Here is a 26,066-nt window from a genome sequence, read left to right on the forward strand (position 1 = left end):
CTGGGCGGTGTGGTTGGGGCTATGCAGTTAAGTGAACTTCCATTACTCCCTGGGAGGGGGGAGTTGGGGCTGGTAAACCCAGGGTGTGGGGCCAGAAGATATAAGGAGGAGTGTAGGGAAAGAGCAACAGGGTCAAGGAGAAAGCAGACCATGGTTGCTAGGCATAGAGTTTCTGGAATGGAACCCGGAGTAGAGGGCCGGCCTAGGTTCCCCCTACCAGCCACTGGGGGGAACAGCACAGACTGGGCAGTGGAGAAGACTGTCTGGGCCAGTCGTCCGATAGGATCTTGATGCCCCGTAAGGGGAGAACTGGCCAGTTGTTTTGAATTAGGGTGACCAGATAGTAAGTGTGAAAAATCGGGACAGGGCTAGGGGGTAATAGGAGCCTATGTAAGAAAAAGCCCCAAATATCGGGAATGTCCCTATAAAATCGGGACATCTGGTCACCCTATTTTGAATGCTCTTAAGATCTGCTGTGTTGCTAGTTATTCTTCCCCCACGTTGGTTCATATTAAAGTTATATCAGTCTAGAAGTCAGTTCCCTTACAGAAACCCTCCTCTGCCAAAGGATAGTCAGAAATGTTTATTCCCCACCCTCCGCAACTTACCTGCTCTGCCGCACGTCCCTATTCAGTTTTTCTGTGTTTTGGACCACGTTTGCCACCAGGGTGTCCGAGCGGCTCAGAACTCGAGAATATGCTGACGACATTTTTGTTGGTGATTTGGTAGATGCTGGTGGTTTTTAAATCCGCCCCAATCCTGAAACGCGCTCTGAAAGTGAAGCAGGCCATGATGCAGCTGTATGTGCTGAAGCTCTTGAAGATCCAGACCAAGTACCTTGGGCGCCAGTGGAGAAAGAGCAACATGAAAACGATGTCTGCCATTTACCAGAAAGTGCGTCACCGCATGAACGATGACTGGGCTTATGGCAACGGTGAGTATTGCTGGAGAGAGCACCGGCTCTGGGTTCTTGGTTGATGCTACTGCGCATTTCGTTGGACCTGCAGATCCATCAGGACCCTACAAACTTGGTCTGGCTGAGGGCTTCCCTGACAGCTGTTCAGAAGCCTTAAGGCCAGATCTGATTTGCTTAAGATAGCACAGATTGCATCCACCCTCCCATCACGTGTCCACTCAGAGCATTATCAGCTGGGATCTGTAGGACCTAAGTTTCAGCACTACCTCAACTCGGCCTCCATTTGCACCGGCTACTTTGCGACTGTAAAAATTGCAGGTGCAAGGTTGTCTGCAGTTGAGGTCATTTTGTACACCAAGTAACTGGCTGTGCCTGTAATCGCATCAAGTTTGCAGATGTAAACGTGGCCAGTGTGTGAAAATCTGACTAGTAGGGCTTGCAGGTCACGTCTCTGAAATAAAGGTGAGGGTTGCTAGAGGCTACATTGTACAAGCTTGTGTTTCAGCCTGTGGGCCGCATATCTGCCACCCCTGGGAGATAGTTTCTATCTTTTCACCCTCCATATTTTCTACAATAATGGCTGTGAGGAGGTTTCTGACAACTACAATGATGTATTAACCCATGGGATGCAGCTGACTACACACTCAGTGCCCTGGCTTTGCGGTTAATTCAGTATGGTAATCTGAATCCCAGGTTTGGTTAAAGAGGAAGGAAGGATCTAAACACATTTTTTTGCCTTGACAACCTGGCCTTAAAACTTGTATTGTGTCTCTGCTACTTATATCACCTAAAAAGGATTATATGACCCTGCAACTTTCTAAGGAATTAATATGAATGGGACACTGTATCAAAACCCAGTACTTAAGTTTTGAGGGAGGAGTAGGTTAAATGTGTAGGAGAAATTGGCTATACATAAAAACACTTTAGGGAGTTTAAGTTCAATTAAAATGATTTGTTAATGATTGAAGCCTTCACCCTTTGTTTTTGAGAGCTGTAACATATATGTGGTGCTGATTCAGGAGAATCAAAGGTAAAACTCATTAATCTAGTTTCACTGTGGAGTTTAGTGAAATCCGAAAAGGAAACACACAACACAAGTTGTTGTTGTTTGTTGTTGTTTTTTTTGACATGTCCCTTTTGAATTATTTACCATAAAACTGTTTTCCTCCACTTGCTCTTTGCTTCTTGAAGTGAGTGAAGACAGTAGCAGGAATATTTTGTACTGCAGATGGTGCGCGGCTACTTCACGCTTTTGGCTGTCGTGGGAGTTTTAGGCACTCGACGCTCACAGACAGAAGAAGAAGAGCACCTACAAAGTGTTGGGGTTTTTTTTTTCCTTAAAACAAGGACTCAATTTTTTTTTTTAAATGGCAATTGACCAGCCACTGTTAAGAATAATGAGCTGGAAACACAGAAGTGAAGGATGATTTTTCTGACTTGTGCAAAGAAAAGATGGTGAGGCTAGAGCAGTGGAGGGCAACCTGTGGCCCGCGGGCCGCATGCAGCCCATCAGGGTAATCTGCTTGTGGGCCGTGAGACATTTTGCTGATGTTGACCATCCGCAGGCACGGCCCCCCGCAGCTCCCAGTGGCCGCAGTTCACTGTTCCCAGCCAATGGGAGCTGCGGGAAGCGGAGGACTGCAATCAGATTACCCTGATGGGCCGAAGGTTGCCCATCACTGGACTAGACTGAGGATGACTTGTAGGTTGTGGTTGGATCTTTCTGCAGGTGCGTAGTTATGTATTTCTCTTATGTTGGGTGCTGCACTTTGGCACTAGGGTTCCCCTCTCTGCCCCACATTTTGCTCCTCTCTCGCACTATGGTTTACTCTGACATAAGAATCTAATGGAAAATGGCATTTTGCCAGAATCCCGAATTCCCCCAGGAAAGGAGATTTAAGCAACAACATAATGTGATACTTAACATGGCTCAGTACTCAGATATCTCATCTTGATCTGGACGGACTGTCAGACTATTTTGTAAATGCCCAGGCTTTCAGAGACAAGCCCTGGACTTGTTTTCCCCTAGGAGGGTTTATTTTTATCCTATGTATGTCTGAGTTGCCACTGAGCTCACTAAATCAAACCTTTTCCCCCTTAAACCAGTGAATTCACTGTCTCTTTCTAATGTGAGTGACTCTTTCATCTAGAAATGGACTCCAGAGGGACTGAATGACACTACTGAATATTACCTAGCTGAAATATGGTTATTACATCCAGCCAATAATGCCCCAACACCTATACTTGCTTCCCATTAACAGCCCTGATTTTGAGTGAGTTATAAATTTGCCATATTTTACTTCATGTTAAATTTTCCATGCTTCGTCTCTGCCTCGGGCTGAAGGTTTCCTTTGGCAATTTTCAGCAAAAATGGTGGGATCCTGTGGGAAAATACTATGTGCTCATGTAATTAAAAGTGTATCATAATGCATACAGACAGGGGAAGAATGACGGTTGTACAGGTAACCTTAATTCTGGTATTGCCTAATTTTTTAATATTTTGCAACTGTAGCATTATGTTAATATAGATTTGTGTATGATACACACTCACTCACTCACTATGAACCAGTTTGGAATAAGCTCTTGCAGCAGCTGTTGTGAATCTGACCCTCATGGGCATATGACTGTGTGATGAGGTCACAATCCTTTACTTCTGTTAAAACCTATCCCATGTCAGAAAAAATGAATGATTTTCTCATACTAGTGTGTGTGGGGGGGTATTTCTTCTCAAATGCAGATATTGATGCCAGACCCTGGGATTTCCAAGCTGAAGAATGCACACTAAGAGCCAACATTGAAGCCTTTAATAGCCGGAGATATGATAAATCCCAGGACTCAGAGTTTGCACCGGTGGACAATTGCTTGCAGAGTGTGCTGGGGCAACGGCTGGAGCTCCCTGAAGATTTCCATTACTCCTATGAACTCTGGCTAGAAAGAGAGGTGTTTTCCCAGCCAATCCGCTGGGAAGAGTTGCTACATTATCAGTGACAATGACAGGATTACCTGAACCAAATACCATCTCAGCAAGGCTCTGAGGTGCTACTTCCTGGGGAAAGGAGAGGTCGCTCACTGACTAGGAGGTTCTGAAGTCTGGCAAAACATCTCCCTTATAAGAACTGAAGTTTTATAACTATTCAGACACCCTAAAGTGTGGTGTCCCTATCTTTTAGAGACCTTCCCTTTCCTCCAATCTTTTAGAGACCATCTAACGTAAACGGACCTGCACGTAGAGGTTGAGGGCCAAATTCTGATGTTACACTGGTGACAATCTAGAGAAACTCGACTGACATCAGTGAAGTTTACTCCAGGTTTACACCAATATAATGGAAATCAGAATCTGGTTATGAGTATCTTAACTTCTTTCTTAGCGTTGTTTATGTATGATAAGCTTGCTACGTTTCTATACTGTGAAAGGTCTTTGCCTTGCCTGACTGCCCTGCACTGTGCCTAATACACAGAACACGTTTCACTTATTCAACTTGGAACGTCGCCTGAGAGATGATTAGACATCCCACTACCATATTAACCCCTAGATTAGACAGCCTATTACCTCAAAAATTGAAAGTAAACAATAACTGGCAATATTTGACCATTTCAGCAGAGGCTACAGACTGAATAAGCCAATGGAAACTAAACTACCAGTGGAACCTCACTGCTGCTGCTTGCGCTGTGTAACCTAGGACTCTGGTTTCCAGAGCTGGCAGTTTTGCATCTTTCACTACACCTGTGAATCCAGCACTTTCCTCCCTCACTACATTCATTTAACTTTGTATTGAACAGTAAGGTATCTATGATGTACCATAACGGAGTTAGACTGCGGTCTGCTCTACTTAATATTTCGATGAGCCTGGACTTATTTGACTAGACGTTACCAACCTAAACTGCGAAAGAGATTCTCTTTCTCGTCTCTTGTAGGTGCCCAGTTAATTTACAATGATTTTTTCTTCTCCGTCCAGAACCATGCAGAGAAGAGAGGGCAGCAGGGCCATTGTTATGAAGTGCAATTACTGTAACCTGTTAGATTTCTACTTAGCTTTCCGTTGCTCTGTAATATGTCTAGCTCTGTAAGTGATAGTAAAGGCAATGTCTTGCTGAAAGGGACCCTTCTGACTTTTTGAGAGACAGAAATTTGTATGGTGTTGGGAGGCTATTCTTTGTGCTCTATCCTAAAATGAGGTGTGGGGAGGGGGGGCAGGGGAATAGCATTTCTGTGCTGAGGGAAGAGAATAGTGAACTTGTATAGCCTATAGCTAGGTGGTGGTGTGAGAGAATTTAAGTGTGAGACTTCTACAACTTGGAAAGTTTAGGGCTTAGTATAAACGTTCAGGTCTAGTCTACCTTCGCATGGGTATAACAACTGAGAGTCACTTACATGTCAGAATAAAATCATTTGTCCAGTATATTAGTCAGTGGCTAAACCACTGAATGAGATTTAGCTCTTGGCATGGTGTATGCACTGTAAAAACCCATGACCATCAGTAGGAGACCTTGTGAGAGAGAGAGAGAGACATAAAAGCAGGATGGGTTTTTTGAAAGCAACATTGAAGGTACAGGGCAGTGTCTACATGCTGTGAGCTTTCCCGTCAGCATTGGACAGCCAAGGCCTTAGGGTTTTACCATTTTTGTTTGTTCTTCCTGAACACAAGAATTCAGCTTTTGTAGGAGCAGCACGTGTTAGTATATTGCAGGCAAAACTTCATCCTTTAGACTGTAGTTGTGCTAGCCGCATCTCAAGGGCACATGTGATAAGGCCACAAGTATTTGTTATGCATCGGTGTTCATTACAACGGAACGAGGCTGAGAACGGTTCTTAATGTGGTTTGTATGATCAGGCATTTTTCAAAGAAATGGCAATAGTAAATCTGTTCCCTTCTTAACCACGTTGTGTGAAAAATAAAGCAGAGTGACTTCTCCGGTGTGCGCATTTCCTCAAATTAAGGTGTTGGAATAAAAGTTGCTAATGTTCTTTGTAAAAGTTCCAGGCTTGTTCAGTCCTCCCCTCAGCTACCTGAACTCTGATCTCTCTGCTTCTGATCTCCCACCGCTGCACAGCCCTTATGCTACACCATGGGATTGTGGATGTTTTATTCTGACATGTCTATGGAGACCAAAACAAACAAAGGAGCTGAAAAACAATAGAATGATTTAATGTAAGTGGCCGTCCAGTGTCTGTGCCTTGAAAATAAGAATTCTCCCAACATTAAATAATAAGATGGTGGCATATTGATAACTGGAAATTTGCTATGGATCCAGTGGTCAGGGTACTAGCCTGGGCCTCTGGTTGAACCTGGGTCTGCCTGGACTTCCTGTGGGACCTTGACCTTTCTCTGTTCTTCAATTACTAATTTGTAAAAAGTGGGATAATGGTATTTCTCTACCTCACTGGGGTGTTATGAAGATAAACTAAAGATGAAAGTGTTCAGATACGATGGTAATAAGGGCCATGTAAGTACCTCAGGTGCGTGGGAGTAGAAGTGAAATGTAAGTACTGCGCTACATGACTGAAAGGATCCTGGAGTTTGAACTTAATCCACACTCCACTGTTTCTGTGCCTTCGGCCTGTAAGTACTGACTAAGGCCTAGTCTTCACTTACCAGCTGGTCCGGCGGCACGCCATCGATGTTCTGGGATCGATTTATCGCGTCTGGTTAAGACACGATAAATCGATCCCGGAAGTGCTCACAGTCGGCGCCGGTACTCCAGCTCGCCGAGAGGAGTACGCGGCGTCGACGGGGGGAGACTTCCGACCGCGTCTGGACCGCGGTAAGTCCGGAGTAAGGTACTTCGAATTCAGCTACGTTATTAACGTAGCTGAATTTGCGTACCTTAGTCCGAAGTCCAGATTAAGTGTGGACCAGCCCTGACTTGTTTGGTGGCTCTTTTTATAGAGACAGTCTTTTCCCCCAGTCAGCGGGAAGGAAAACATGCACATTAAAAGTGCCACACCTTGTCTTCAACCTCCGACAGGAAGGCTCAAACCCATAGTTGGTGCTATTTATGGTTATGGCTGGAAGGCTTCCAATCACTCAGACTTCCCTTCATTCTGACCTCCCTCCCCCCCCCGGGGGGAGGGGGAAGTGATTGTCAAAAGGTCAGTGATAAAACCTTTCCATAAATTTTAAAATAAGCATTGATGTGTAGCTAATTCTGATCACAAGCCTGTGGACAATATCTGTTTGCTGGGTTACCGAGAACTCACTTCTGACTGAAAGTGAGGTTTGTTGGATATGATTTTTACACGTGGGCAGGAAGGAAACATGAATTATTTGTGTATCCATTTCAGCCTCTCATTTGAGGTTAGCTGTTGTATCATATTTGTTTTGCAGATTCCAAGCAACTTTTTTGTTTTGAAGTATGTGATGAGAGGAGAATTTGTTTGAAGTACCAGTTAAGCTTTCGGTGCTGTAGTACACAGCTCAACAACAAAAAATGCACGTCACCAGGCACAATGCAAGCTCTCTCACCCACATTAGGCATTGTGGAACGATGAATTAAGATACTTTTTAGATTGACTGTGGGTCTGACCCAGTATGGCCGTTCTTAAGCAGGCAGCAGGTGTTTAAGAGACAAGCTGCACTAACAGCTTTTCACTTTCCATGTGAACCTGAATGAAGTGGGGCTAGCATACCAATCAGTTTTAATCAGATCTGTGACTGGTAGCAGCCATGAACACCTTTTCAGAATAACAGTATCAACTCAGGAAAGGGACCTGGGTGTCATTGTGGTGCTCGATGATGATGGCCCAACGTGCAGTTGCCATGAACAAAGCAAACAAGATGTTAGGATGCATAAGGAAAGGGATAGAGAAGAATATAGAAAATATGCCATTATATAATGCAATGGCACAGCCTTTCCTAGAATACTGTGTGCAGTCATGGTCATTCTATCTCCAAAAGGATATTGTAGAATTAGAGGGTGTTCAGAGATGAACAATGAAAATTATTAGCAGCAGGGAAAAACTTGCCTATGAAGAAAATGGAAAAGATTGGGATTGTTTACATTTGAAAGTTGATGAATAAGAGGGCACATGTTAGAAGTGTACAGTAATGAATGATAGAGAAAGTAGATTGGGAGCTTATGTTTTCTCTGTCTCAGGATAAGAATAAGGGGATATTCAATTAAATTAGAAGATGGCAAATTCAAAACCAATAAAAGGAAATATTTGTTCAGACAATACACAGTTAAATTGTGGAACTCCTTGTCAAAGGATGTCATTGAGGCCAAACCTCATAAACATTCTAAAAGGGATTGGACATTTATGGGTAAGAATATCCAGAATTGTTATAGTTAATGCTAATATAAATCTTGGAAGAGAAATTAAACCTCATGCTTCAGGGTTTAAATTAATCTCTAACAGAGATAGAAGGAGACCTAATGTGGGGGAAAGATTATCCTACATCTGCATAAAGAAGCAACTTGTCTTGCACCTTCCTTAAAAATATCTGGTGCTTCTTGAAGACTGGTTATTTGACTAGATGGACCATGAGTCTGTTCCAATGCGGCAATTCTTATGTTCCTATTTTAGGTTTAGTTTATACAAAAATTATTAATGGGATTTTTTTTTAATTTCAATTAAATAATTGGTTGTTCTGCACTATGCAAATTTAAAGCACTGTAAAAATGCTAAGTATTGAACTAGTTTTTAATTTAACCATACTATCACATTTTTTTGTTTGTATGGTATTGTTTGGGTTAAATTGACCAGAAACCAATCTAATTTTTGTCTTTGGAGCAGAGTCAGATGCAACATGTAAACCAAGCACCAGCAGTGTTGGAAAAATAAATTATATTTAAATGTTCGTGTTAATAAACTAAGGAAATAGTAATAGAGGTAAGAACTTTTACAAAAAAAAGCGGGGGGAGGGCAGGACCGGCTCTTCCTTGGGGTTTCGGTATTTTAGGGTTAATCTGTGGCTTTTATTTGCAAGGTTTAATCCTTCCCTTCCTCCCTGTCCAGTAGGGTCAAAATCTGAACTCTTTTGTGTAACAGATTCCATTGGCTGGCTGGTGTATCCTCTTTGCTAATGGCTATGGGCAAGTCTTTCTCTCCCCCCCCCCCCCCCCCCCGGTCAGTCAGGTAATTTGCATCAACACAGACACTAGCTCGTTTACTAGTTTTCAAATCCTCAAGCTTTACCAATTCCAAGGCTGGACTCTGTCTTAAAGAGATACCATCAATTTTCACTAGCATGTTAGACTCAAGGTTCTTTTGTCCTTCCATTACCAACCTCTGCTTCCACATGGAATCAGATGTCAAGTCCCCTAAGAGACTACAAGTCATATCCAAAATATCTAGAGATGAGAGTTTTCCTGCTCTCCCCTGCATCCTGGTAACCCAATAACCAGTGACCCGATCTTTCCTCAGGACCTGACTCACAGACTGCTTACTTAAAGAATCAACATGGAGACATTCATGTTCCAACAACATTGTCTCCCCAACAAGCTTGTTAAGCTTATAGGGCTGTTTTAATTCCCTAACAATTTTTATTTCATTTCAAACCTTTTCAAAGCTATCCACACTGCGTCTTTCTAAAACAAAGTCAGTGAATTTATACACCTCAGAAAGACTCTGGCAGTTAGGAATTGGAACAAGTCTCCCAAACAAACTGTTTCTTTCTCTATACAGTGATTCAACCTGAGTTAACTCAATCAAAGCACTTCCACATCCATCTGTTGCAGCAAACTGCTTGCAAAAACTACCGTGAAGATTTTCCTCTTCAGGAATCTTTCTAAGCAACAACCCATTTTTCACAGAAATTTTGCCCTTACCCTTTTCACCTAGGGCTTGCCCTAAAGGAACATTTTCCTGAGCAACAACAGACTCTTTCTGGGTTTCACTTAAATCCAGAATCATCTCTGACCCATCAGGAGGATTTTCACAAAACCCCCTTTCAGGTAAACAGCTAGACTTCATAGTCACAGGATTAGAAGTATTCTCTTCCTTGTTACAAGTTTCCGCACTGTCAGTGGGTATCATAGTCAAATCACCTTCATGCTTTCTTTGTTCCCTGGTTATGATATCACCCTGATCAGACAAGGTTGTCATATCTTTACCCAGCAACACACTAGCAACAGGAAAAATAGAACAGGAGTACTTGTGGCACCTTAGAGACTAACAAATTTATTTCAGCATAAGCTTTTGTGGGCTACAGCTCACTTCTTCAGATGCATAGAATGGAACACACAGACAGAAGATATTTATACATACAGAGAACATGAAAAGGTGGAAGTACGCATACCAATTGTAAGAGGCCAATCAATTGAGATGAGATGAGCTATCAGTAGCAGCAGAAGAAAAAACTTTGAAATGATAATCGAGATAATCGAGGTGTGAGGAGAACTTAACATGGGGGGAAAAAAATTCAATTAGTGTAATGACCCAACCATTCCCAGTCTCTGTTTAGGCCTAAGTTAATTGTGTCTAATTTGCATATTAATTTGAGTTCAGCAGTCTCTCTTTGGAGTCTGTTTTTGACATTTTTTTTGTTACAAAACTGACACCTTCAAGTCGGTCACCGAGTGATTAGAGAGGTTGAAGTGTTCTCCCACTGGTTTTTGAATGTTATGATTCCTGATGTCAGATTTGTGTCCATTTATTCTTTTGCGTAGAGACTGTCCAGTTTGGCCAATGTACATGGCAGAGGGGCATTGCTGGCACATGATGGTATATATCACGTTGGTAGATGTGCAGGTGAACGAGCCCCTGATGGTGTGGCTGATGTGGTTAGGTCCTATGATGATGTCACTTGAATAGATATGTGGACAGAGCTGGCATCGGGCTTTGTTGCAAGGATAGGTTCCTGGGTTAGTGTTTTTGTTGTATGGTGTGTGGTTGCTGGTGAGTATTTGCTTAAGGTTGGGGGGCTGTCTGTAAGCGAGGAGTGGTCTGTCTCCCAAGATCTGTGAGAGTGAGGGATCATCTTTCAGGATAGATTGTAGATCTTTGATGATGCGCTGGAGAGGTTGCAGTTGGGGGCTGAAGGTGGCAGCTAGTGGCGTTCTGTTATTTTCTTTGTTGGGCCTGTCCTGTAGTAAGTAGCTTCTGGGTACTCTTCTGGCTCTGTCAATCTGTTTTTTCACTTCAGCAGGTGGGTATTGTAGTTTTAAGAATGCCTGATAGAGATCTTGTAGGTGTTTATATCTGTCTGAGGGATTGGAGCAAATCCGGTTGTATCTTAGAGCTTGGCTGTAGACAATGGATCATGTGGTGTGTCCTGGATGGAAGCTAGAGGCATATAGGTAAGTATAGCGGTCAGTGGGTTTCCGGTATAGGGTGGTGTTTATGTGACCATTGCTTATTAGCACAGTAGTGTCTAGGAAATGGACCGCTTGTGTGGATTGGTCTAGGCTGAGGTTGATGGTGGGATGGAAATTGTTAAAAACATGGTGGAATTCCTCGAGGGCCTCTTTTCCGTGGGTCCAGATGATGAAGATGTCATCAATGTAGCGCAAGTGGAGTAGGGGCGTTAGGGGACGAGAGCTAAATAGGAAAAATAGAAGCACCAGAATCACTTGGTCTCTGGGAGCTATTTATGACATTAACTGGATGCAACCTAGTTACAATGTCATCATCCCTAGCAGACCCAAATTCAGGACCATTTCCTTCCTGGGCTTTAGTTGTATCCAGAATCAACTCTTGGTCAACTGATAAATTTTCAGTCATCATAGGATGACAGGCTTCTTCTGTCTACTCTATAAACAGAAAAAAGCTGGAGAAACATTCCCCTTTAACGGACAAAAGCTTAGTATATCCTTTCCTTTTGTCCCAGCACACATGGCTATTCACAGACAACTGCTTGGAGCCTGGGGTAGCTCCCTTCATGGGCAAGTCATTACCCCTAACAGTCACAGGAACAAAGAACAGGCGTACTTGTGGCACCTTAGAGACTAACAAATTTATTAGAGCATAAGCTTTCGTAGACTACAGCCCACTGTAGTCCACGAAAGCTTATGCTCTAATAAATTTGTTAGTCTCTAAGGTGCCCCAAGTACTCCTGTTCTTTTTGCGGATACAGACTAACACGGCTGCTACTCTGAAACCAGTCACAGGAACGTTTCCTTCACTGTCACAATTCTCCACACTGGTAACAGGTAAGGTATAGGGATACTCATTTTCTACTAACCTGGCCTTCCCAAACTGCTGATTAGACAAAGCCATCAGCTCAGAAGGCTGCCTAGGCTCATCTAAATTTTCTTTGCTTTCCCCTCCCTTAACAGATAACTGCTGTTTTCCACAAATAGTGTCTCATTACACCGAGCTACTTTAAGCTCATCACTTTTACCTGAGTCAGGCTGACTTTCCCAAGCTTTATTAGCCAACAATGTATCAATCACCAAAATGTACCCTCTCCTTCCTCAGTTAGGGCTTTAACCTGATCAGCAATTTTAATTTGCTCTAGAGAAACATCTTCCTGAGCCTTATCTAATGCCAGATTCACGTGTGAGATACCAGACAGACACTCAGAATTTTTTTCCACATATGCACTGCTTCTTTGCACAGACAAACAGCTATCTTCCTCAGACAAACATTTGGAGAAACCCCCCATAAGCAAATCCTTGCCCATAATAGACACGGGTTCTGAATTATTTCTTTCCTGTGACTGGTTTGTCATCAGTTTGAGTGAACAAAGCTTTAATATCATCCCTAATCAAAAGATCCTTAGGCAGTAACTTCCTTACACCAGCTATAACTTCATGTTTAACACCATTAAGATGGATTCTGGCTAAAGGCACACGTACAGTAAACTCCTAGAGGATTACAATATTCTCACACTGATCTGGTAAATAATCTTCCTCTTTGACAAGATTTGCTTTGACAAGAGTGATGTTAGAAGCTGTAATTTGCCCTAAACAGCTTTTACCATTGACTTTTACATTTTCTGCAAAAGTTATGGGGTTACCTTCACCTGAGCTCACAGTAAAAGTATTTACATAAAAAGTGGCAGTGCTGGGGTAAATTTGGTTACACACAGTTAACTGTGTGTGTGTGGGGGGAAGGCTGGTCGGCTCCTTGCGCTTTGGGGACGTCAGGAGGGTGGAAGGCTGGTCGGCCCCTTGCGCTTTGGGGACGTGTGTGTGGGGGGGGGAGGCTGGTTGGCTCCTTGCACTTTGGGGATGTGGGGGGGGCAGGCTGGTCGGCCCCTTGCACTTTGGGTGTGTGTGGGGGGCTGGTCGGCCCCTTGCACTTTNGTGTGGGGGGGGCTGGTCGGCCCCTTGTGCTTTGGGGAGAGGGGGGAGGCTGGTCAGCCCCTTGCCCTTTGGGTGTGTGGGGGGGGGGGGCTGGTCGGCCCCTTGTGCTTTGGAGGTGTGGGGGCTGGTCGGCCCCTTGCCAGGGCTGGCTCCAGGCACCTGCTTGTCAAGCAGGTGCTTGAGGCGGCCCCTTCCGAGCGGGGTGGCAGGTCCAGCTGTTGGGCGGCAATTCGGGGGAGGGTCCCTCACTCCCGCTCGGAGCGAAGGCCTTCCCGCCGAATTGCTGCCGCAGATGGCGATCGCCGCTTTTTTTGCTGGGGGGGGAGGGGCAGCTTGAGGCGGTTTCCTGACAGATTCTCCAATAGGCGGGGAGGGGCGAAGCCCCGCCCCCCGAGCTTTCCCGCCCTCCGCAGGCTGGAGACGCAGCCAGTCCGCAGGCGGGCGGGGGCGGGGTCTGGCCGAGCCTCGCCCGCGCCTTGGTAACGGCACGTGACAGGTGTAAACAAAGGAGAGGCCCCGCCCACTCCTCGGAGGAGGCCACGCCCGCTGGCTGCCTCGCCTGGCCCCGGCGGGGAGCGCGAGCCGCCCCCGGGTCCGCCAAGCGGTGCTGCCGCGCGCTCCGGGCTGCAGCCCGTGCAGGAGAGGCGGTGTGTTTGCACGCGCGCCGGGTGGGGGGAGCGATGGGGGGCTCCGGTTGGGCGGGGGAAGCGTGTGCCCTGCCCTTGGGGGGATGCAGCCCTGCGCCCGGCCAGGCGTGCACCATCGCTCCCAGCGCACGGGTTGGTCATCGGGCTCTGCAACGGGGCGGTGTCCCGGGGGGTTACGAGGTTACATGCCTGGTTTGGGGCTTGGGTGTAAGGTGGAAGCTGCCGATTCCCCTGTGCGGCTCTGGGATTGTGTGGGGGCGGTCCCGCCTGGGGGACGAGTGCGAGGCCTGGCTAGACAGCACTGCAGGCAGTCCTCACTTGCCTTTCTGCAGGGAGAAAATAAATCACAGAAGTGTAGGGCTGGAAGGTGTCCTCAAGAGGGCATCTAGTCCGTCCCTGCTGAGCGGAGGCAAGATTCAGTACACCTCGACCACCCCTGCCTGGGGGTTACCCTGGTCTTAAAATCCTCCAGTGATAACCTGTTCCAGTGCTGCTTAACTTCCTTGGACACGACGGGTGCATTGCTGATCACGTGTGAGAAAGTTTCCTTGGTGATCGAATTCTCCTGTTTCTTCTTCCCCTGTTTTGCAACACTGAAGTTGCAGTGAGATACTGATAGGCGCTTAAGAAATACCTGAGAGAGAATGTTTCCTTCCCTCTCCAATCACAAATGCAATTTTGGAACTGAAGTTGATTATTAAGGAGAAGGGTTGTTAACCATAAACTGTAGTAATTTAACAGAACTATTGCACATCTACCACCACTAGGTTCTTTCCCGGTTTGCTATCTGTGTAACACAGTGAGCTGCAATTTAGGTCTCTTCCCTCACCCTCTTTCTTAACGCATTGCACTTCTGATATTCAGATAGTCTCTTACAACACAAGAGAACTCCTGTCTTGTCTTAGAGCAAAGCAGGAAATCTTTAGCAGACTATGGAATCATGAGCAACTGGTGTAGATGATTCAACAGATCTGTTCTTGCAACTTACAGTTAAAACAGTTCTAGCCTACCGTAGTTATCTGTAGAAGACAGACGTTTTTTTGAGGGGGAGCTCATTTTATTACCTGTTCCATTTCCTTTTTGTAAATGGCCATAGGGATGAGGGGGAATAGAGAGCAATACTGTGATACCTGCATAGCATATAACCCTCTGCATGATTTGTATATTTCAGGGTCTATCTTCAGGGTTTCATGCTGAGTCCACCAGTTCAGGTCAATAAAAGGACTTACCATGGTAATACAAGTTAATTTTTTTAAATGTACAATTATATTTATTTATGCAGTACAATCGGAACTAATTGGGAACAGGAGTTCAAAATTAGAGTAGGCAGAGGGCATAAACTAGCTTACTAATTGTTCAGTGATAGTGCACATAATGAATGGTAATAAACATATACAATATTCCTGTTACAATCTTGTAGATGGATTTCACTACTTCATACAGTATTGTATGAACATATTGTGCTGTGGTGTCCCTGTAGTCACCGGTGAAATAAATAGCTGATTTCTCTTTAAAAGAACTGCATCTCTTCTTTGCCACCAAGTTACACCGCATCGTTTTCTTCTTGTCCATCAAACCACTGCTAAGGGATATCCAGTGCCTGAAGACATCAGAATGTGAAAGGATGTCAACATGTTCTTCATTAACAGCACTTTTGTTATGTTACTAAGGCACTTTGAGGAAGGTCAGTACACCCATGCTGTGACAGGTTTCAGAGTAGCAGCCGTGTTAGTCTGTATCCACAAAAAGAACAGGAGTACTTGTGGCACCTTAGAGACTAACAAATTTATTAGAGCATAAGCTTTCGTGGACTACAGCCCACTTCTTCGGATGCATACAGAATGGAACATATATTATCACATACAGAGAGCATGAACAGGTGGGAGTTGTCTTACCTGTTCATGCTCTCTGTATGTGTGTGTATATATATCTCCTCAATATATGTTCCATTCTGTATGCATCCGAAGAAGTGGGCTGTAGTCCACGAAAGCTTATGCTCTAATAAATTTGTTAGTCTCTAAGGTGCCACAAGTACTCCTGTTCTCCATGCTGTGAGTGCACCTGACCTGTGCTCCTTACTCAAGTAAATACCCCTGTACCTTATTGATCAAGGGATAAAAATGGTTCATATAACCAGACTTTTATAAGACCAGTGTTCGTTACATTGGGGTTCTACTGTATTATGAAGCTGAAAGGCTCATTTTCAAGGCTGATGAACACAAGCTCTGACCTACCTAACTTACATTTTAAGTTGTATGTTTGGATGCACCAGATTCTGTTTTGCCATATTTGTAAGTAGGCAGTAAAGTATTACACATGCTTCGTAAAATGAAAATTCTGACCACTTGGGGTCAATAAAGATTCCATTGCACTTTCCACAAGAGTAGAAATGTCCAACGTCTTCAGAAGGTGCCAAAATACCATGGTGGTGGGCATGGAGTAAGAACCAGAATAGAATAGCTACTTAGATCTTGTTTGGATCTGTGAACTGTCTGAGCTATACGTCTGTGAGATGAGGGAGGGCCACAATCTGTTCAATGCCATAAAAGTGAGAGCCAGCCCTTGGATGCCTGGGAAGTTTATAAGAGATCCCCAGGTTGGAATCCTCTAGGTTATGTTGCAACATGTCAGTAGAATATGCAGACTTCAGCTTCCTGTTCTGCAGTTTAATGGAGAGACAGGAAATGGGGACCTAGAGCTCATCAGAAATAATGAAAGTACTTCACTGCTGATGATGATTGTGGGCAAGTAAAGAAGTGGGAGGTTAGAGGCATCTCTCACAATGAAGGAGAGCAATAGTGGTGAGACAATTGCCATCTCCTGAATAAATGTGTGGCCCCATAACAACTTGCACTTAAATATAGTGTCTTTCATTCTGAAAGAAAACAAAATGCTGTGCACACTTTAATGGGACACACTTCCAGCAGGAAGGTAATTGCACTTCAAAAATTTGTCAGTGCATCAGTTTTCAGGGCGCAAATGTATGGGAGTGTAATTCAGGAGGCTTGCTTAAAAATCTATCTACGTAAGCAGTGCACTTACGTCATAAACCATACACGTTCCGTTACAATGAGTATTCAGCGAATTATAGCTATGCAATTACTGCTTGTATGAAAGTTTGTCATTTATGCCAATAGATGTCTGATTGCAAGCAGTTTGCTTTCCACATGACAGGTAGTGTTGTATCCTAAACCTTCATTCCCTACAGCAGCGGTTCTCAAACTGGTGGTTGGGACCCCTTAGAGGGTCGCAAAGTTATTACATAGGGGGTCGCGAGCTGCCAGCCTCCACCCCAAACCCAGCTTTGCCTCCAGCATTTATAATGGTGTTAAATATGTAAAAAGTGTTTCTAATTTATAAGGGGGGGGTCGCACTCAGAGGCTTGCTATGTGAAAGGGGTCACCAGGACAAAAGTTTGAGAACCACTGCCCTACAGCTTGTGCTCTGCATTTTCCTTCAGGGGGGGATTGGTTTTCTCTTTCTGAGGATGCTGCAGTTTGGCTCTGTGTTTCATTTGAATAGCATTTCCTCTTATTTTTACCATACATGTTCCTTCATGTTTATCTGTGGATTGATTTAGATGGGTCATGTTCCAGGACTGTGTCACTGAGTTTCCATTTATGCCTCTCTTCTGCTGACGTGTACTGAGCCATAGAGGTACTTCTCACGGTTTACGCTGTCAAAATGTGGTACATGCACTCCTGTTCCCATAGTGATAAAGTTGGCCCCTGAAGTGATGATGTTGTTCGTAACGTTTCTAACTGTATCAAAGTCATTTGTTTCTCTTGTGCATCAACTGATGCATTTCTTGTGAAGAATGCATCGATCCAGTCATTCAGAAGAGCATGTGAAATTACCTATCTAACACATCGCTAGGTAGGCAGTAACACCAGGCTACCCAATGTGCAGTGGATGTGCTGTTTGGCATGAGGCCAAAGTCCAAGAGCCTTTAATCACTTAGGAAGTGTAGGTATTCTTGAATACCTTTCCTCTTGAAACTAGCGCATCATTCAATTCTCTGCACCTGTGCTGTAACCCTAAAAATCACACTTCCTTATCCTCATCGCATTTGCTCATCTTGAGGTGTTTCCAGATTTCCTATGCATATTTTTTCTACAGATTCTTGACTTTAAATGTTCAAAATGACCATAAGCAGAGAATCTGTCCTCTGTGGCAGCATTGTGGGAGCTAAGGGCCTGAGCCAAACCCATTCAATTTGATTGGAGTCTTTCCATTGACTTCAGCGGGGTTTCGATCAGGCTCTTGGTAAGTATTAAATAGATACTTGCTCGGTATAGATGTATTCGCTAAAGCGGGTAGTTATGTTTTTGCTATTAGAAGCAGTAGTAGTACATATTTATATTATAGGAGCAGCCAAAGGCCCCGGTTGGGTGCTGAATCATCCTGGTTTACAGTCTCATAGACTCATAGACTTTAAGGTCAGAAGGGACCATTATGATCATCCAGTCTGACCTCCTGCACAACGCAGGCCACAGAATCTTACCCACCCACTCCTGTAACAAACCCCTAGCCTATGTCTGAGTTATTGAAATCCTCAAATCGTGGTTTAAAGACCTCAAGGTGCAGAGAATCCTCCAGCAAGTGACCCATGCCCCACGCTGCAGAGGAAAGCGAAAAACCTCCAGGGCCTCTGCCAATCTGCCCTGGAGGAAAATTCCTTCCCGACCCCAAATATGGCGATCAGTTAAACCCTGAGCATGTGGGCAAGACTCACCAGCCAGCACCCAGGAAAGAATTCTCTGTAGTAACTCAGATCCCACCACATCTAACATCCCATCACAGACCATTGGGCATATTTACCTGCTAATAATCAAAGATCAATTAATTGCCAAAATTCGGCTATCCCATCATACCATCCCCTCCATAAATTTATCAAGCTTAGTCTTAATCTCAAGACAAACAGACAAAGAGTAGAGGATGGTGATACAACATACATTTTATGTGCTTCAGAATGACATGTTAGCGCATTCATTCAAGAAGCTCTCAGTAACCACCTGTTCTGTATGGTCGAACAACTTTCAGCCGGTGCAGATATAGTTTTTTAACTAGATATAAACACAGTTTGGAGCACTAATTGACTGGTTAGATTGCTGACTTTAATCCACCAGTTTTAGCAAAAATATCTATGCAGCCTTTCTTTTCTGGTGACCTTTTCACAATCTAACCTGGTCCATAGAGTAGATATCGATTTGGTGGGTTTGTCCTCCTATGTCGTAGCTATTAGTCCATATAACGAAATCCACACCCAGGATGATAGTCTGTGGTCAAGAGACCCTGGACTAACATCACTTGGGGGTGCTGCAGATCATGATTGTGGTGCAGCAATATAGCTTTATGTGGGACCCCAGTACCAGATGAGCAAGGTAGTATTGCAATGTAGGAGTGAGGTGCTCTGAGTTCTTGTAGACGGCACTGACACAATCATGATCCAGATCTGTTTGCAATCCCTGGGTGTTTTGTTGCTGTTCTGCTTTTACAGGCAGGTAAAGGTGGCAAATCCAAACGCAGCAAATCCAAAGGCTCCAGGAAGAAAACAAAGAAGCCCGTGAGCGAAGTGGATATCCTTAGCCCAGCTGCCATGCTCAATGCCTACTACATTTCTCACAACGCTGCTGCCTGCCTGGAGTTCCGTGGCTTTAACTGGCCTGACTCCCCCAAAAAGAAAGGGAAGAAAGGAAAGTAGTAATCAGATGGATGGAAGGCAAGGGACCCATGATACATCAAGCTTCACCGCGAACAGGAGAACCCTTGTTAAGGACTGAAAGCAAAGTGATCACTCAGGTTTTTAACTCTGACGGTTTGCCATAATCACTGTGAAGGCCAGTACTAAGACACTCTTGTTATGAGTCGAGCATAAGGTAGTAAATGTTAATTTAAGCTGCTTACTGTGCCAGTGTAATATTAACCATGGCTGTTCGCCTGCTAATTCTGGCAGCAAATAAAACATTGCACCTCTGTGAGCAATTCTAATGATGTGCGGGGGGGGGAGAGATTCATTTTGTACTGATCGCTCCTGCTGCTACGCCTGCTCTTACAAATCTAATGTAGTCCCTGAAAGCCAGTGCACACCAAAGCTGGTGTGTCTGCCATTGCTAAACCAAGGGTTACCAAAGTGCAGTCTCATAAGATGCAGCCCATGGAGACTTCATGACCCAGCATGCAGTGATCTCTCTCAATCCGAGCATCCTGGCGGAAGGCCACAAGCTTCGTGTTAAAGATTAGAGTGGCTACAATCAGTTCCATTTTATACCGATTAAATGCAGTCCTTGGGCGCCTGGCAAACTGCTAACCAGTCACCCTGTTGGGCAAAGTTTGTGTGCCCACAGCACATATTTATCACAGGGCTGGTTCAAGCAAATGTTATCCCATCCACTCCTACAAGGCCCAGTATTTGGTATGAAATGTTTTTCTTAACTATCCTAAGTTCTTATGCATTGCCAGCTCGGAGGGTTGGGGCAATAGGGAATGTGTTAAGAACTGATATATGTGTGGGCGTAAGTAAGGGGGTGAGTGGATAGAAGTGTCCTCAAAAAGGAGGAGAGGAGAATCTGCAATGAGCCAGGGGTACAATAAAAGAGGGAGACATCCTGATTCCCTAGGATGCTCGAGTTATTGCCAGCGTGAAAGCTTGTGCTCCACCCCCATGTGGCATAACATGAGCAGGAAACTTTCAGCTGGTTTCTGCCTGGGGTGTGGCCCCTTTAGTTGCAAGTTTGGCATCGTTGTCTGAACAGCCCCTGAAGAATTGGACTGAAAGCAATTTCTGACTGTCTTTGAAGGAAGGAAGAATTTGACGCCTTTCTGAGTTCTAGGTAAAGTGTGTTACGGACTTTGGAAGAGCAACATAGAACCAATAATAATTTGACCCATTTTATTATTAAATGCCTGGTAGGCCCTGCTGTGGCCTAGCAAGATGTAGATTTTGCTCTATGCACAGGTCTCATTGGGAAGTTCATAGTTCTGTGTCTCTGCTTAGAGGGCCAAATACTTCCACCCTTTACACTAGTGCAAACCTGCTACTCGAGTGGTGTTGCACTGATATAACTGAACTTGACCTGTCTGCTATACTGCCCAGCATGCCACCCTCCCACCCACAATGGCATGTTCTCACCATAGAATCACATTCCACCACCACCACCCTATCATCCAGCAGGACGTCTCTGGTCCCACCGTACAGCTGTGACTGTTCTTTCCCCTCCATAATGTGGCTCCAAAGAGAGAGAGCAAAATTCTGCCCTATCTGCATAGTACATCCCAAGCTACACCAGAGCTTGAACCAGTTTTTGGATGATTTGTCAGACAGGTGTACAGGATCAATTTACAGAAGGGGTGAAAGATACTTGAGGAAAAGTGATGCAATCTGATACCCAAATAAAGCTGTTGGATGAATGATAAGCCTGGATGCAGAGCGGGTGCGAAGTTCCGTCCCAGAATCCAGAAGAGATTTGTGCTTTGCCAGCTGTCCTCCAAGACTTAGTGTCTCCAGCATTTTCTGCTTATTTTCAAGGGACACTGCCCAATAGAGCTGGGTACATAATTCTTTCCATGAACGTAGCCTCTTTCTGTGAAATGCCCACAAGAAGCTGACATGTTCTTAAATCTATTAATTATTCAAAGTGTGTTAAATCTTGGTTTGTAGATTGTTCATGAACATATTACAATTAAGACTACTTCGCTGTATGGCGTGTAGCCTATGTTGCTAACACATTCACCTGTAGCTCAAGTGAAAGGGGTCTATATACCTCTTGAAACAGAATGAACCAAGCTCTGTTTCTGCTGTCACTAAATTAGAAGGAGCCATGGCCTCTCCTTCCTTTTATGCCATTTGTTCTTGCTGGGGCTGGAGGAGAAAATTTCCTTTTAAAAAATGGAGGCAAGAGAAAGTTACCAAAAAGCAAAGCAACTATTGTGCTGGCTGCACTGCAGTTTCTGAGGAGGCATCTCCTCAGCCTGAGAGGTAGCCAGCAAGTCGGTCAGGCAAATGGAAAAGGTCCTCACCCTGTTTCAGGCCTGAAGGGGAAGGCTCCATAAACCAGCAGAGCAACACACCGAGCAGACAATTCCTAAAGCTTCCTCACTCGCTGTTGGGCCCAAAAGCTCATCACTAGCAATTCATTCAGGTCTGTCGGTAAATCTCAAGCGTCTCCAATTACTCTCAGCGAGGGAGGTTTGACTTCAAAAACTGGAGACCCCAAAGTAGCTTCTGCCAGTCCACTGAGAGCCTCCGATTTGTCTCCTGACGTGATGAGACTTCCATCTCAGGGCCTGCTCAGTCTCCTATTCTGCCTGATTTCCTGAGTGCTCCATAGAACGTGCAGCAGGGCCAGCACATACAGCTCCTTCATTGACCCGCTATCCTCACGGACGTGTATCAGTTCAGTCTATTCTCCAAGGGAGAGAATTACCAGCGTTTAGTTACTGGGGCAAAGGAAAAGTGTGATGTGACTTCTGTGCACTTTCAAATTACTTAACAAAACATTTGGGCTATTTTACATGGATTAAAAAAAATCCCTGAGTTGCATTAGCAAAGACTTTAAACAACACCAAGAGCTTGGAAGAGAGAGAGAGAGAAAAAAACCTTCCTACTTTGTTGTACAAATCAGTCTCTTACTAATGAATTTAGGAAAATAACTTCCCTAAAGGCAGGTTATTCTATAACTGCCTCTTGCAGGATTTCTTGCAACTTCCTCTGAAGCAGCTAGTACTGGTTACTGTCAGAGACAGGATACTGGACTAGATAGCCATACCAGACTGGACCAGTGGTCTATGTTCCTATGTAAATCCAGTCTTAACATATCTGTAACAGACTGAATATTGGCTCTACAAGACACATTTCAGCTCTAGGCTTAAATATGAAAAAAAAAAGTCTTTTTAATTTCTGCATGATGAGGCCTAGGACTCCACATGGGGGCTGGTGAAGTGCAGACGTTAAAGCTTGGGCCCTCAAATATATCTGAAAAGTTGCTATTAATTTCTTATGTTTGGAAAGCCTTACATCAAGCCTTACAATATATGGTAGAAGATAAGGGGTCCTTACCTGTCATCCCTGCAAAGCAAAAAAGTCACGTTTCCTTGTTTTTCCTCTTGTAGTAATTTGACCTCTTTTCCAAACAGTGTCATTGTGCATTCTGCTAAATGCTAGTGGAGATTACTCTTTAGCTCAAATGATCGGTGACATGAGTGCAGTCTCAGGCCTGGTCTACACCTAAAATGTAGGTCAATTTAGCTGTACCACTGCAGCGTTTGTAGCATAGATATACCCTCGGTCACTACCAGATGACTCTACAGCAGATGGTTTTACGCATTCAGTTATCACAATAAGTAGCAGTCGGAGCTTGGGAGAAACATAATTCTCCTCAGGCTCCACTTCTAAAAATTAAAAAGCATCAATCTAAGAAAAACTTTCTGGGGTGTAGCTGCTGCCTACATGTTATACTCGTGCAAGTGAACAAATCGTTACAATAGAAGCTGGTGGTTCAGGAGCTGAGAAGTTCTGAAGGGTTGGTGTGTAGCACAGTTAAAAATGTTATGTCCTAGGTGGCCACACATTTGTTACAGATTTAAAACAGTATTTCCTCCCTTCTGCTATCTGTTGCTTAGCAGTTGTCATGCATCGTGTGCTGTTCTCAGAGTGAGTAAGATCAGCATTTCCTGTAGGAAGTTCGATGTCAAAACCATGCTGTTAAAAATACATTGGCCTCTCACCTGCATGTCCTTGGGTGGTGTGCATCAGGGAGCACATGAATGTGGTTATCCAGTGCATGTGTGAGTGGAGGCTACATATTGGCAAAAATGTGTTTAAGCAGAAGGCACAATCCACCACACTTGGCAGCAGAAAGTTTCATGCCCCAAGCATTCCCTCTTCCGTACTCTTATTTCTATTCATAGAATCATAGAATATCAGAGTTGGAAGGGACCTCAAGAGGTCATCTAGTCCAACCCCCTGCTCAAAGCAGGACCAATTCCCAGCTAAATCATCCCAGCCAGGGCTTTGTCAAGCCGGGCCTTAAAAACCTCCAAGGAAGGAGACTCCACCACCTCCCTAGGTAACGCATTCCAGTGTTTCACCACCCTCCTAGTGAAATAGTTTTTCCTGATATCCAACCTGGACCTCCCCCACTGCAACTTGAGACCATTGCTCCTTGTTCTGTCATCTGCCACCACTGAGAACAGCCGAGCTCCATCCTCTTTGGAACCCCCCTTCAGGTAGTTGAAGGCTGCTATCAAATCCCCCCTCATTCTTCTCTTCTGGAGACTAAACAATCCCAGTTCTCTCAGCCTCTCCTCATAAGTCATGTGCTCCAGACCCCTAATCATTTTTGTTGCCCTCCGCTGGACTCTTTCCAATTTTTCCACATCCTTCTTGTAGTGTGGGGCCCAAAACTGGACACAGTATTCCAGTTTTCTATCACACATTTTTCATATAAAAAACTAAGTTTTAGGCCTGACCTCTGTGATAATGTCTTTAAAGGTAACCTGGAAAGGATTTTGGGGCTTGTAACCCTTATTGCTTCTTGATAATGGCTGAAGAAGGCCTTCAAAGTTGTATGTGTTTACATATTTTTTCTGCTTATTTTCTACATTAGAAATGTCAAGTTTGTTGGTCTTTGGTTTTGTTGGAGGACCTCTTGGATGTTTGTGAGCACTAATTCCATCATAAAAAAGCTTTTAATAAAAGATTCAACATATTTGCTCCTTTTGACAAAAGGGTAATTAGCCACTGAAGTTCAAGAGCTGTCAACAAAAATAAATTTACCAAAAATAGAAGTTTTTAACAGTTTGACTAAAGATACCTTCCCTTCTCAGGTTTGTTGGTTCTTGTGTTCTTAACATTTCACTAGTTCTTCAGTCATAATAGAGTCATCCAACTGAAACAGGACTGGAATTTCTTGTAAGAGGCCCATCTTTTGCAGGTTTCCCTTTTTAAATAAAAAAAAAAATCAAATTTTCTCCCTTTTGTAGGTCATCTACATTCCAAAAGCCAGAGAGGAAAGAAACTATATCTTTTTGAGATTCCACTACATTCATACATTCATACATATCATTCCACTACAGTGGTAAACTCAACCATTCTGATTCTTAAGAGCATAAGAATGGCCATACTGGGTCAGACCAATGGTCCATCTAGCCGACTGTTCTGTCTTCTGAAAGTGACCGTGCCAGATGCTTCAGAAGGAATGAACAGAACAGGGCAATATATCAAATGATCCCTTCCCTGTCATCTACGCCCAGCTTCTGGAAGTCAAGGATTAGGGACAGCCAGAGCATTGGCTTGTGTCTCTGACCATCTTTGTTAATAGTTTATAGAAGAACTATCTTCCATGAACTGATCTAATCCTTTTTTTAACCCAGTTATACTTTCAGCCTTCACAACATCCCCTGGCAATGAGTTCTTCACACAACACACACTCAACTTGTGGAAGTATGTAATTCACTTTCCCTACACCATTCATGATTTTATAGACCTCTATCACTATCACTATCATATCCTCCCTTATTCTGACTAATAAGAGATAAGTATAATGTACCATACTGTATCACATTCAGGTGTCTATACCAGATGGAAAAAAATCGCTTTCCCCTGTACGCAATTTAGGTTGAAATTGTGCAGAATAAAAATGAAGGAAAGCAAATCATAGTGAAGCTAGTCTTCAGTGACCACTTAAGGAAGCATGGTTGCATAATAAAGATGGATCAAAACTGATGAAGTTTTAATGAAGGCAGAGCAGAACTGCCCTCAGTGCACTTGTGGAAACTTTGGAGTGGTCTTTTAAGAAAGAAGGATAGAAGAGTTACAGAAACACGTCTTCCATAAAGTCCATAAATCAGTTCACCCCACAAGGGAGTGTTAACAATGCTGATATTTTTAAAAAAATCGATAAAACTTTTTAAGAATGAATAAATTAAAATCTCAGACCTACCATGAACTGTAACAAACTGCATTGCTCATCTCCTTTTCATTGCAACCTATTTTTCATCTGTCCATTACCTATTTTCGTTGTAAGCTGTTTGTGACTTGGACCTTGCTTTTATACTGTAAGAAGTTTGGCACACTGTTGGCACTATATAAATAATAACGAGTGGGCTCGTATAGAGATGTCACTGTATAAATGTTGTTGAAACTACCATCTTGCCAGAGGAGATTGATTCTACTTATCCGGCATGATCACTTTCTGTTTCTATATACTGTGTCGGCAGAAAAAAGTAATTAGTTATTAACAGATTCTGTTTTGACAAGTAACTGTCATGCAGAAGGGATAGGCTCCTAAGCGGCCGAACTGAAGCCTTGACTG

The 26,066-nt window shown here is 43.9% G+C and overlaps 2 protein-coding genes across 5 annotated transcripts in view; both read left to right on the forward strand.

The window, feature by feature from the left end:
- Positions 1-19,390, forward strand: part of STRIP2 (striatin interacting protein 2) — a 79,294-nt gene extending 59,904 nt beyond the window's left edge. The window contains exons 20-21 of one of the 2 annotated variants that reach the window (XM_034763859.1): positions 730-934; positions 19,253-19,390. In XM_034763859.1, coding sequence (XP_034619750.1) covers positions 730-934; positions 19,253-19,260 — 213 coding nt within the window. In that variant the 3' untranslated portion in view covers positions 19,261-19,390. Of the gene's footprint in view, positions 1-729; positions 935-3,653; positions 5,892-19,252 lie in introns of those variants that run through there. The other variant, XM_034763858.1, reaches the window with a different exon arrangement.
- SMKR1 (small lysine rich protein 1) lies at positions 809-22,309 on the forward strand. Of its 3 annotated transcripts, none has more exons than XM_034763861.1 (3): positions 13,492-13,752; positions 14,924-14,985; positions 19,253-22,309. In XM_034763861.1, the coding sequence occupies exons 2-3, from the start codon at positions 14,983-14,985 to the stop codon at positions 19,454-19,456; spliced, it is 207 nt and encodes a 68-aa protein (XP_034619752.1). In that variant the 5' UTR covers positions 13,492-13,752; positions 14,924-14,982; the 3' UTR covers positions 19,457-22,309. The 3 variants fall into 3 exon arrangements, with proteins under 3 accessions (XP_034619751.1, XP_034619752.1, XP_034619753.1); XM_034763862.1 differs by lacking the exon at positions 13,492-13,752 and adding an exon at positions 13,819-14,286; XM_034763860.1 differs by lacking the exons at positions 13,492-13,752; positions 14,924-14,985 and adding an exon at positions 809-934.
- The last annotated feature ends 3,757 nt before the right edge of the window (positions 22,310-26,066 follow it).

Source organism: Trachemys scripta, chromosome 1 (genome assembly GCF_013100865.1).
Source record: "Trachemys scripta elegans isolate TJP31775 chromosome 1, CAS_Tse_1.0, whole genome shotgun sequence".
NCBI lineage: Eukaryota > Metazoa > Chordata > Testudines > Emydidae > Trachemys > Trachemys scripta.

Coding starts and splice junctions, on each gene's coding strand:
- SMKR1 (XM_034763860.1), top strand. CDS start 914: ATGACTGGGCTTATGGCAACG. Junction 935..19,252: donor TGACTGGGCTTATGGCAACG/GTGAGTATTGCT, acceptor CTGCTTTTACAG/GCAGGTAAAGGTGGCAAATC.